The sequence below is a fragment of the Durio zibethinus genome, chromosome 14 (assembly GCF_047325235.1).
Source record: "Durio zibethinus cultivar Kanyao isolate XHJ-2024 chromosome 14, ASM4732523v1, whole genome shotgun sequence".
Taxonomy (NCBI): domain Eukaryota; kingdom Viridiplantae; phylum Streptophyta; class Magnoliopsida; order Malvales; family Malvaceae; genus Durio; species Durio zibethinus.
Window position 1 is genome coordinate 13275731 of NC_143175.1, and position 13676 is coordinate 13289406.

The 13676-nt window shown below is 34.6% G+C and overlaps 1 protein-coding gene and 1 pseudogene across 1 annotated transcript; both read left to right on the plus strand.

The window, feature by feature from the left end:
* Window positions 1-450: 450 nt before the first annotated feature.
* Window positions 451-3526, plus strand: SYN1 (Rad21/Rec8-like family protein). Its single transcript, XM_089742899.1, has 12 exons — window positions 451-535; window positions 657-757; window positions 1218-1288; window positions 1377-1529; window positions 1761-1929; window positions 2010-2083; window positions 2165-2291; window positions 2414-2492; window positions 2618-2754; window positions 2872-2950; window positions 3037-3149; window positions 3278-3526. Exons 5-12 carry the CDS (start codon window positions 1803-1805, stop codon window positions 3358-3360), a joined length of 819 nt encoding a protein of 272 aa, XP_089599025.1. The 5' UTR covers window positions 451-535; window positions 657-757; window positions 1218-1288; window positions 1377-1529; window positions 1761-1802; the 3' UTR covers window positions 3361-3526.
* A 185-nt stretch (window positions 3527-3711) lies between these two features.
* On the plus strand, window positions 3712-4995 carry LOC111294802 (uncharacterized protein At3g28850-like; annotated as a pseudogene).
* The last annotated feature ends 8681 nt before the right edge of the window (window positions 4996-13676 follow it).

Sequence of the window (13676 nt, forward strand, 5' to 3'; positions counted from 1 at the left end):
ACCTGATCTACCCTAATATCTCCGTTTTTGTTTTCATTTGGCAAATACCGTTCTCTGACCCACCATGCTTAGTCTTCTAATCTTTAATCTGTTCATCCTTCATTACCGAGATTAAGTGAGTGAATTGCTAAGGCAAATGCGGCTGCTTTTAGAAGAACTTATAAGTTTTGACCCACTTGGAACAAAACTTTTCTACATTATTGACACAAAGCAGTTGTTATCAGAATCCTTTAGAATTCAATTTTGGGACTAATAATTTTTTACCTTTATTGATGAACAGCAACTTGACCAGGTCGATGACTACTATATTACCAATGATCCCATGGAGGATAATCTCACCCATGAACACCACCAAGGTTTTCTATTACCCCTGAACTTTTCTCTTAGATGGTAATTTTGAACATGTACACTGAGAATATTCATCTTTAGTACTATAAATCACCACTTTCGCTCTCTTTCCCACAGCTGATGATAACGACATCACCTTATTCAATTTATTTCGGCCTAATACAGATACTCATGGTCAATTTGAAAGGTAACTTTAAAAACCTAGTTCCATGGGTTGCGTATCTGTAACTGGCAAAGGTTTTAGTTAATAGTTCACCATGGTGTCTGTGGACTGAATAATTCCTCAATTTTTCTAATTTCTGTGACAGATTTGAAGAAGGTGACGAGGGGACACAAGTAAACTTCACTTTAGAAGAGCATATACAGATACCAATTCCTTCTCCAGCCCGGCAAGATGGGCCTCAAAGAGGTTAGAGTACTATAATGGCTTAGATGTTTGAGAATACTGCAACTGAAGTTGTGTACGCTTTTAGTTTTTGTATGTTAGAGGGAATGATTTAGAAATCTGAAAAAGATGATGAAGCTTTCACTTAAAAGTTTTAAACCATTTTGGCATGACTGCGGAATAATATTTGTAAATAAACCGTTCTACTAGATTTTAGATCCAAGTAATGTGCACATGAAATTTCTGAAGATATGTTGTCATAGATAACTGCTGTTCAGCATAAATTATCTGACATAAAATGAGTTCCTTTTAATATAAGCTCACGAATTGGTTTTCTGTATTATTAACCATCAAAATGGAAAAAAAAATGAAAGTATTCCTGTGCTTAAATTAAAACAAATGAAAGTTTTTCTAACATCAGTAATCTTTCTGTATCATTTATGTTATTTTCCATTTAGCAAACTAAGAATGAGAATGATTGCAGCTGAAGAAACCCAAGAGCAGCATCTGGAGCACCAATTAGATCAACAATTTAATAGAAACAAAGAAGACAGAGTAAGCATTAGTAATTTTTACTAACAATTATGCAAAAAATCAGACGAAAACAAAACTTTTGCTATTGTTATTCTCCTTGAGGAAGCAGGAACAAAAGAGGCAGGGGCCATTAAAACGAAAGGCGAGAAAAGCCAAAGGAATTATCATAGATGAGGAGCAAACTATTATTCCTAGCCATGTATATCACTCCTGGCTTCATGACACTTCAGATATTGTATCAAGAAGAGGAAGGAAGAAAAGGGTATGACCTGCATATTTGCAATATATCCCATTCAGATTTAGCATAATTATGTTGCATACCCAGATTACTTGGTTAGCCACTAACTTACACCATGAGCAAATATTTCCAACGCATTATTCCGAACCACATATATCAGAAGAATTCATGGGGAGTAAAAGTTTTATCCTAAGAAAACAATCATTTCAAGAATCATTGATGTAACATAAGGTTTTTACGCTATAAATGTTGCAGAGGCGCACAAATATCCTGTGGACTTTGAAGATAGCTAAGCTCATGGAGTTCCCATCTACTGTACTAATGGATGATATGTTTGTGAAAGGAAATCAAGAAATCCCTTACCCAGCACCACTTTTGGACCTCTGGAAGAAAAGCACACAACCTCACCGTGAATCACCCTCTGGTTAGAATTCACTGATTCATGCTTTTTAAGTTCTTGTGGAGATAATGAAGGGAAGTTAATCTATATTATACCGTACACAGTGAGGACCTCACAACCACAACCCCCAGATCCATCCCCTCCGGAAAGAGTACAGTCTGATTATCCAATGGATTACGTAAGTCTCGCATCTGATCTTTAATTTGCTTCCAGGAAATACATTTGTGCCCCTATGTCTGACTGAGTTTAGAATGTGAAGCCTTTTGAAGATCTTCACAGTGGAGTTGGTTCCCCATCTCATGCTACCATAGAGTTACAGCGAACAACTGTGGTACATAAGGTGACTCCAGTGGGAACCAATCAGTTTGTCACCCCAGGAAACTCTGGTACGAAAAATCTTTCTCTACATGTTTTATGTCTCTCTTCTGTTTGGAGACATTTTGAGGTTATCAAATGAGATTAATTATGGACAGACAGTTTATCAGTTAAGCTTCATGTCATTTTGCAGGAGATGCACTAAGATACAGCGGAAGCTCAGTATCTGGAGATGGAGTCCCCTTAAATAACTTAGAAGTAAATATTGGAAGGTAAGTAAAAATTCTCCCAAAATAAATTAGAAGGTAGAAAAAATTTTATACAGGACATGAGCAATATGTCTAGGTGGGTAATCAGAGTTCTGAGACCTGTGAAAAAACTTGTGATTAACTTTTAGGGTTAGGTCCAAGAACAATGTGCCATCAACTTCGAGAAACAGTGGCAGCCTTGACACAGTGGTTGAAGTGTTTCATGAAGCTGATACCGATTACAAGTTATCAAGGTCACAAAAGAAAAACTTGGCACCTGATCAAGGTAAAGAAATCATCAACTTCTATTTTGCCATAGCAGCTATAAGCCTATAATCACAGGAATTGCCTCTTCATCCAATATGGTAATTAACAACTCCATTTCATTATTTACTTTTTTCAGAATTCTTGGTGGAAACTCAACTTACGAGGGAAACTCCTGCGAATGATCCTCCAGACAAAATGACTGAGAACATCAGGAAGTATATTTCCTTTATATTCATCCTTTTAAGCCCAATATTAACTTTGCACTTGTCTGATCAACTTTGTGCAACTTAATTGGCTGCAGGCATATGAAAACACATTTTGAAACTCCAGGAGCCCCTCAAGTAGAATCGCTAAACAACTTAGCAGCTGGACTCAGCAGAAAAGGAGCAGCTCAGCTCTTCTACCAGATTTGTGGTACACAAACATACGATCTATTTCCTCTGGCTATGTAGTGAAATTGCTCTGACTTTAATTACCTTAAAGTGTCAAATAAGAATCTGAATTAATGAGGAAACTGAGATCATTGACCAACTTGTTTGCAGTTCTTGCTTCTCAAGGTTTCTTAAGAGTGGAACAAGAGGACCCATTCGGAGACGTTCTCATCTCCAAAGGAGCAAAGATGTGACACAAGGTTAGTAACGGCTAGTTTAAGGAAGAATTATTAGTGTTGTTTTTGTGTTCTGTTTTCTTCTTTCTTCTGTTTACTTTATGGCGGCTCTTAACTCTTAACTTTATTTCGGAGTTCCCAACCCTAATCCTTTATTTGCCTTAACGACTTTTTTCTTCCATGTTTTGCTCTTGTTAAAGATATAGAGGGAATAACACAAAATTATGCCCTGTACTTATTTCATAATTGAACTTTTTGCCTTTGAACTGTCATTTTTTGGATCTGGTAATTGAAAGTAATACTAAATATTTATCTTTCAAAGCAAAATCCCATTTTCCAAGTTTTTGCACAAGTTATGTTTGGCAGATTATAAAAAAAAGACACTTACAACTGGCAGATTTAAGTGAGCCAATATCTTCATTTCTTTTTTCATCAGCCAACCCTAACTGAGTAACTAATACATACACTATGAAAAACCGCCCAAATGGCCAAATACCCGTTACTCCCCCATTTTCTTGTAGTCTGATATAGAAAGAGTAGAAATCAAGTCATTGTTACACCAAAAAGGCGAGAATCTGAATCCCTTAATCTCAGCCTCAGCTCCTCCCCCAACTAGGGTTTCCTTAATAGCGATTGCAATTTAACTCAAAACAACTCAAAACCCCACATTTTATTTTAAATAACCCTATAACCTTAAAGTACCCCCTCAATTTCTGTCCCAAGTCCAAATCTCACCCTTTTTCCCTTCCCTTTATCTCCAAATGTTTCCCCAGTGGCTAAGATCACCAAGCAGGGGAAACTCCATAAAATCACCCTCCCATTTCACTTTCTCTTCATTCAAAGACATTAACGCTATCCTCAATCCCCCAAAAGATCCTCCATTTTCCACCGTGTCAAGCTCTCAACCTCCGTCCTCCGCGCCTGGGCCCACCGCCATGCTCCCCCTTCATCCCAACCGTCCATTACCCTCCCCAACGCTGATCACCGCGTCATCGTGTACCTCACCAGCCTCCGCGTCATTCGTAAGACCTTCGAAGATTGCAAGATCGTCAGATCAATCCTCCGAGGATTCAGTGTCCCGATCGACGAACGAGACTTGTCATTGTATTCTAATTTTTTAAACGAGCTGCAGGGGATCATTGGGCGTAAAAGTTTTACCCTTCCGTTGGTTTTCATTGGTGGGAGGTACATCGGTGGGGCCGAGGAAGTCAAACAGTTACATGAGTGTGGAGAACTGAAGAAGCTGATTGGTGGTGGAGTCCAGTGTCTGTGATTTATGCGAAGGGCTGAGATTTGTTCTCTGTCGCCGATGCAATGGTAGCATAAGATCTACTCTGAAAAATCTGGGTTTCGAAGTTATGCCGATTGCAACGCTAACGGTCTAATTAGGTGCCCGTCTCGCAGCCCCAGTCACCATCGAATTTGCTTTTCTTTTTCTTAGCTTAAAAAAATCAGATCAATAAGTATTAAAAAAATTAGATTAATAAAACGAAAAAAAATCAGGCAATTTTATTTTCTTTAAGCTTTTGGGATGTTAAAACACGGTTAGGGGAATCCCCATGGTGTTTTTTTTTTTACTAGAATTTATTTTTTTACTAGTAGTATTTGGGAATGTACATATGAATGTTTTTATTGATACTAGTTTATGCCCCTTCTTCGTTGAAGAATTTTATTATATTGATATTAATATAATTATATTTTATTAATTAAAAAATTAAATATATAAAAATAATTATTTGTAAATTATATAATACAAATGTATTGACTTAAAAATAAATATAAATTTTTTTTTGAAATTTTATCTAAATTTTTTTATTATTTGAATCAAATTTTAAAAAAATTCACATAAAAAAATTTTTTAAGAAAAATAAATTATTTGTAATTTTTAAAAATTTCATTGGAATAATTATTATTTACTTTCAAAATTATCATGTAATCTCTCTCCATTTTTTTTTTTTTGTCTTTTTTTTTTAAATAGGATGAATTTCAGGTCGAAAACATCAAATATTTTTAAATTTTTATGACATTTTTCATATTTCATCAAACATTTGTCAAGGATTTTTTTTTTTTTTTTGAATTGCTAACCTTAGTTTAGGAATCATTAGTTTAGGAAATGGATTTATTAACTCTAAATGTTTCAACTTAGATATTTCGACAAACATTAATTTAAAAATCAAACAGTTGAAGATTTTTTTGTTATTTAATTATTTAATTAATATTTAAAAATAATTTAAATTAAATTAAATGTTAATTTTTTATTTAAATAATATTTATTTTTTATATGTTTTAATATTATTAATATTAGTTATTATAAATTACATAATAAATATAATCACAAAATAATTATTTTTTCATAAAACTCTTTCCTTTTTTAATTTCTAATGTAAGAAAAACACAAATAACTAAAAAGCATAAAAATAACAACAAAGCCAAATTGAACTACACTCATATAATTTTATACCTTAATTAACCCTCAAACTTCAAATCATTATTTATGACAAGTATTACTTGTTTAAAAATTAAAGCTAAAAAATCTAAATAAAAGTTTTAGATTCAATAGAGATAACTTTAACATAATGTTATTGATGATATTGATTCTATCTTTGCTATTTGAAGTAACAAATAAAATGAATAAATTTATATTTAATATATTATTAGTGTATAAAATTTATATATTATCAATAAATCAGATAATGATAACCTATTAATAAGGTAAATCATATAATAATATTTCATTAATGAGTAAATTATTTTAATTTGTATACTTAAAAATTGTTATTTATTTATTAATGAATTATCATCATTTAATTCACTAATAATATATAAAATATATACTGATAGTGTATAAATATAAACTCAAAATAAATATATGTAAATAAATGTTAAAAAAAATATTTCTAATGAATTCAAAATGTTTCTAAAAAATAATAAAAATAAACCATTTATTTTTTCAATTAGATTGGGTTACTTATAATGGGCCAACCCCTTTCATTAAAAAAAGAAAAAAATGGCCTCACCTTTTGCTGCCATCATATTTGTTTTGTAAATCCTTTAATCAAAGGTTAATACAATCATTTTATTATGAAATACAATTGTCTATTTCTAAAGTTTTTTGAGATGCTTTTTATATATAGTTTATAGATTATTGCAAACAGCTAAGTTCAAATATTAAATTAAGAAATCTAAAACCAAAATATTTTATTAGCTCTTTCTTTTTAGTTTCAAATATCATTTAGTATTACATTAATGTAATCAATTGAATAATTAATTATTATATTATAATTAAATTATAATTTTAAATAATTAATTAACAACTTAAAATATAATTAAACAATTAAATTCACACAAAATAAAACTTAAATTTAGTATCTCAAGATTTTAGAACATTCTCTCTACCATTTAGTTTCATCGGTATTTTATTAGCTCTTTTGAATATTAAAGTAGAGCATGTATATTTGTTAACATGTTAGTAGCATGGTTTCTTATCTGCACAATATTAGGTAGTTAATGCTGCCAAGCAAGATATAAAGCGAGAATAGTAATTTCCATTTTTTCAAGTTGCCATGTAATACAAGAGTAATTAATTATTCTATGTCACGTTCATTCCGTTTGAATCTCAAACAATCCCTAGTTCGAAGACTGTCTAGTTGAGAAACAATGCGTTTCTGGCTGGCTTTTGCTAAAGTAGACGTTATAAAAGAGGGAAATGCTAATTTCGTTTTTGGAGGAAAAACAAGATGCTATTTCCACAGCTTATTAGTACTTAGTAATATAATTATGGGTTTCAAGATTCATCCAATAAAATGTACAAATTGCACCGCTGAAGGATAGGTAAAAAAAAAACACTCGATGATTTAAGTAGGAAAAGGTAAAAAAAAGTTGATGATTTCGTCCAATGCCGCCTCGAATGACAAATCATAGAGATATTCCTTTTGAGAAGATTCTACTAGTTTTTTTGTTATTTGATTCTTTTAGCATGCTAATACGATCTTAATCTGTATCATTGATTAACAAGATCTTCATGGAAAGGGTGTTAATAGTTCATTTTTATGGATAATTATCTAATCTATTGTTTATTTGGTGTCTTTTAATCTTTAATTAAGAACTATATTTGAACCTTTCTTAAAGGATGCCCTCAATTCAAAACTTAATTTTACAGGGAAGGTGAAACCCTCTGACTTTGTCGACAAGTGATCAGAAAACAAAACCTTTCTCTAGTTTTGGAAACTGTCTACATTATTTTTAAAAGGACAAATAAAAAAGTGGATAACATGAATTCTTCACTTCTCATCCTGATCCTCCAAACCAAATACATGTACAAAATGATCATTTTGACTTTACTGTTTTACCTATGCCAAATTTTACTACAACTTTCATAATTTGAGACAAACTCTATTCAAAATAAAAATAATTATCAATTATGTTTGAGGATATCCGTGTTCTTACTTTTTAAACTAATAAAAGAAAAGTTTTTGCCAAAATAAAAAAAAAAAAAAAAAAACCCTTGAAGGATATTTATTTTCACTCCTCTCACCCCTTAAAAGATTATCATAAGAATCTTTAAAATGTTAAATCAAATGAAATCTGTTGCGCCTGAAGCAATAATCACAACAATACAGAAGCAATAGACAACAATCAATAATCAAATGTGCAGGAAAAATAAAGCACACCAAGATTTACGTGGAAAACCCTCCAGTGTAGAGGGAAAAACCACGGGCCACCAGAAAAATCTTCACTATCAAATAATAGTTATACAAAGTTCTTCTCTAGCTAAAACTAGAGCTAATCAACAACTAGAGAAACAATTGGAGAAATCTCACCAAATAAGTGACTCAACAAATACACCCTGGATTTGTTCCTAGAGAGCTTCAAACCCGATCTTCACCGTTAGAATGTATAACTCTGAATCATAAACCTCCTGACAAGGTTCCAACTCAATCGGACCACGGATCGACTTCCGTTTAACCAACTCTCCCTTCTCCTTTTTCTCTCTCTACTTTTCCTGGTTTTTCTTCTTTCTCTGCTTGGTTGTCGACTCACACCTTAAACAACCCCTCCTCATTTTTATTAAGTAGCTAGGGCTCTGTGTAAAATAAAAGATCAAGGCCCATGGCCTTTACTTGGTCCAAAACCACTTATATGGGACTGGACCCCATTTTCCTAACAATCTCCCCCTCCAGTCCCATTAGAAGGAGATTCATCACCATAGCAATTTCATTTGGAACTTACCTTGGCCAGGGAACTCATTCCGGCCAAGTTACTGTAAAGCTCAAGCTTTTCCCTGAGAAGTATCTTAGTCAACATATCTGTCACATTTTTATCAGTATGGACTTTCTTCAATAGCATCTGCTGTTCTTCAATCACTGAACGTAACCAATGATATCTAACATCAATGTGCTTTATTCTAGCATGGTACATGGTATTCTTACTCAAATCTAAAGAACTCTGGCTATCACAAAATACCACATACTCTTTCTGATTCAACCCCAATTCAAAAAGAAAACGTTTCATCCAAAGCATTTCTTTACATGCTTCAGTTGCTGCAATATACTCAGCTTCTGTAGTTGACAAAGCAACACACTTCTGTAACTTAGACTGCCAAGATACAGCTCCTCCTGCAAAAGTGAACAAATACCCTGAAGTAGATTTCCTACCATCAAGATCGCCTGCCATGTCAGCATCAGTAAACCCTTCTAGAATTGGTTGTGAAACTCCATAAGTCAAACACATTTTTGAGGTACCTCTCAAATATCTAAAAATCCATTTTACTGCTTCCCAGTGAACCTTCCCTGGATTAGAAAGAAATCTGCTCACTACACCAACTGCATGAGCAATGTCAGGCCTTGTACAAACCATAAGATACATTAAAGAACCGACTGCAGAAGAATAAGGAATACTAGACATAGCTAGTTGCTCTTCCTTAGACACTGGACAAGATTTCTTACTTAGATGAAAATGGTTGGCAAGTGAACTGCTAACTGATTTAGCATGTTGCATGTTGAATCTACCAAGCACTCGTTCAACATACTTTTCCTGTGACAACCACAGCTTTCCAGCTCTCCTATCTCAGATAATGTCCATACCAAGAATCTGCTTTGCTGGACCTAAATCCTTCATATCAAAGGACTTAGACAATTGTTCTTTCAACCTGTAAACCATACTAGCATCTTGTCCTACAATCAACGTATCATCAACATATAATAATAGGATAATGAAGTTACCGTTAGGGAATTGTTTAATATACACACAAGAATCCGCTGCTGTTCTTTTATAGCTATGACTCACCATAAAAGAATCAAACTTCTTGTACCACTATCGCGGAGCTTGTTTCAAGCCATACAAGCTTTTCTTCAATTTGCAAACTAAGTGCTTTTTCCCTTTCACTTCAAAACCCTCAGGCTGATTCATATAAATGTCCTCCTGTAAATCACCATGCAAAAATGCAGTTTTAACATCAAGTTGCTCAAGCTCAAGATTCAAACTAGCTGTCAATCCCAGTACCACTCGAATAGAACTCATTTTTACAACTGGAGCAAAAATCTCATCAAAATCGATGCCTGGTTTCTGAGAAAAACCTTTTACTACCAATCGAGCTTTGTACCTCACTAGTTTGTCACCATCCTTTTTCAACTTGAACACCCATTTATTCTTTAATGGCCTCTTCCCTGTTGGAAGTTTAACAAGATCATAAGTACCATTCTTTCGCAATGACTCTATCTCTTCTTTCATTGCTTTTAACCAGTGCTCTCTATCCGGAGTAGCCTGCACATCTTGAAAGTTTTCTGACTCCCTTTCACTGGTAACTAAAATAAAATCTGAACTTGGATACTTGGTAGATGGCCTGCGCTCTCTAGTAGATCTCATGAGCTGAGACTCTACATCACTTGATGCTGAAGGTAGCTCCCTCTGCTCAACACTCTCAGGTAGAGAGGATTGCTCCCTCTGCTCAAAACTAATAGCATCTGGCTCATCACCAACTATGGCTGGCTCATTCATATCCTCAAGTTCTGTTTCTGGCTCATTTTCACCATCTGTGGCTCTTTCTTGTGAAATTCCTGTCGGTGTTGAAACATCACATTCAACAGTAACTCGTGTAGTCTTCTCATTTTTCTCAAGGTCTGCTATGGTTTCTTTTTCATGAAAGACCACATCTCTACTTCTGACTGTCTTTCTCTTTACTGGATCCCATACCCTGTAGCCAAATTCCTCATCACCATATCCTATAAACACACACTGTGTAGCTTTACTATCAAGCTTTGACCTCTGCTCTTTTGGTATATGCATGAATGCTTTACACCCAAAAACTTTCAAGTGAGAGTATGAAGCATCTTCTCCTGTCCACACTCTTTCTGGAATGTCAAAGCCCAAAGGAACTGATGGTTACCTGTTAAGTAAATAACAAGCTGTGTTGACTACTTCACCCCAGAATGACTTTGGTAATTTTGCCATCCTCAACATACATCTGACTTTTTTCACAATGGTGTGATTCATTCTTTCAGCTATACCATTATGCTGCGGTGTTCCAGGTTCTGTCCTCTCATACCTGATCCCATGCTTTGAGCAATACTCTTCAAAGCCTTTAGATGTGTATTTCCCACCATTATCAGTTCGAATACACTTCAAGGGTAACCCTGTCATCCTTTCAACCATGGCATGAAATTTTTGAAAATATTACAGTACCTGACTTTTGTATTTCAACATATACACCCAAGTCTTACGTGAAGCATCATCAATAAAAGTAACAAAATATCTGCTACCACCTAATGACTCAACCTCAATGGGACCACATACGTCAGAATAAATTAATTCCAATCTATTTTCTTTTCTCTGAGAACTTTTACGAAAAGAAACTCTATGATGCTTACCAAACAAACAATAATCACATGAATCGAGAGACATACCTTTGGTCAAGGGAATGAGAGAGTGCCTTGCCAAAACCTGTAACCTTTTTTCACTCATGTGTGCCAGCCTCCTGTGCCACAAGTTTACTGAAGCATCATTTTCAACGGTATTTACCTGGTTACCGTTCAATTGCATCCATGTCTTATACATTGTGCAGCATAGTTTTTCCCTTGCAACTACCATAGATCCTTTGAGAAGCTTCCACTGTCCATTCTTTTGTCGGCTTTCATATCCCTCCTTATCAAGGACATTAATAGCAAGCAAGTTCATTCTCATATCTGGAATGTGTCTGACATCCCTCAAAGTCAACATGCAGCCTGTACTAGTTTGTACAACAATATCACCAATATCACCAATCTCAACAATCTACGACACACTCTTGTTTCCCATCTTGGTACAAACAAAGTCTCCTGCTTTGTAAGTTGTAAACAACTCTCTCTTAGGAACACAATGATATGCCGCTCCTGTGTCAACTATCCACTCAATGCTGGGATCACTAACATGATTACAATCACCATGTGTACAAATCAAAGTAACTGAATCACTATCTGAATTCACTGCTGCAACATTGCCATCATCTGAACTCTTACCTTTCTCATCTTTTCGCTCTTGCTTCAAGATTCTACAGTTTCGTTTTATATGACCCGCCTTACCACAATGGAAACACTTCACTTTACCTCTAGACTTGGATCTATGTTTAGACTTACTACGGCCTTTTGAGTCCTGACCTCTGTCGATGTTTCTACCTCTGTTCTCTGTGACCAGAGCTTGATTCCCAGGGTCTACATCTTTTCGCCTCGCTTCTTCATTAAGCATACTGTCCTTTACCATCTCCAATATCACCTTATAATCAGGAGCTGAATTAAGAACAGTCACAACTAGAGTATTCCAGCTGTCTGGCAATGAACCCAAAAGAAATAATGCCTTCATTTCATCATCCATCTTAAGTTTCATAGTAGTCATCCGATTAAATATATCTTGAAAATCACTCAAGTGCTCTGTAATAGATCGTCCATCCCTATACTGTAAAGTTGCAATCTTTTTAACAAGCATAACTTTATTCATACCTATTTTTCTCTCATACAATGCTGTCAATTTTTCCCAAACAATGTGAGTATCTGATTCCTGCGCTACATGATGGAACATGCTGATATCAACCCATTTTCTGATTGTAGCCAGCGTCTTTCTACCTAGCTTCTTCCAGCTTTCATCTTTCATATTTGCTGGTTTAGCCGAATCACCCAATACTGGCTCATACAAATCTTTACAGTATAGATGATCCTCCATCATAGGCTTCTAAATTGAATAATTTGATGCTGTCAGTTTTATCATGGAACCTGTATCACCCTCCATGATCTCAAACAGAATTTACTTCTATCCTGGGTTGCTTCTGTATCGATGTCTCAAAATAACTCTCGCTCTGATACCACTTGTTGCGCCTGAAGCAATAATCACAACAATACAGAAGCAATAGACAACAATCAATAATCAAATGCGCAAGAAAAATAAAGCACACCAAGATTTACGTGGAAAACCCTCCAGTGTAGAGGGAAAAACCACGGGCCACCAGAAAAATCTTCACTATCAAATAATAGTTATACAAAGTTCTTCTCTAGCTAAAACTAGAGCTAATCAACAACTAGAGAAACAATTGGAGAAATCTCACCAAATAAGTGACTCAACAAATACACCTTGGATTTGTTCCTAGAGAGCTTCAAACCCGATCTTCACCGTTCAGAATGTATAACTCTGAATCATAAACCTCCTGACAAGGTTCCAACTCAATCGGACCACGGATCGACTTCCGTTTAACCAACTCTCCCTTCTCTTTTTTCTCTCTCTACTTTTCCTGGTTTTTCTTCTTTCTCTGCTTGGTTGTCGACTCACACCTTAAACAACCCACCTCTTTTTTATTAAGTAGCTAGGGCTCTGTGTAAAATAAAAGATCAAGGCCCATGACCTTTACTTGGTCCAAAACCACTTATATGGGACTGAACCCCATTTTCCTAATAAAATCTTGGTTATATTGAGAACCAAATATTTGAGTATGAAATTAATATTTATTTTTTTCTTTTTTTCTTTTTTCATGAAAGCACAACATCATGGTCATGTTGGTTGTACTTTTATCTTGGTATTCGTTAATGAAAATTTAATTTATTGATGGACACCATAAAGCAAAACCCACATGAACATTATAGATATAGAGATTCCCACCATGCACCTTACAAAGAGAAGGAAATGGGGGTGTCGTGACCGAGTCTGACCATGACCCAGCTAGCCATTAATGTTTTAGGATGCAAGACGAAATATATCATGAGCTTAATATATAAATACAAATATAGATATTTTATATTTATATTTTATTGACTTGAATAATAAGCTATGAGCATGTGGTATACTAAAGAATCGAGCCTATCAACACCAAACTATTT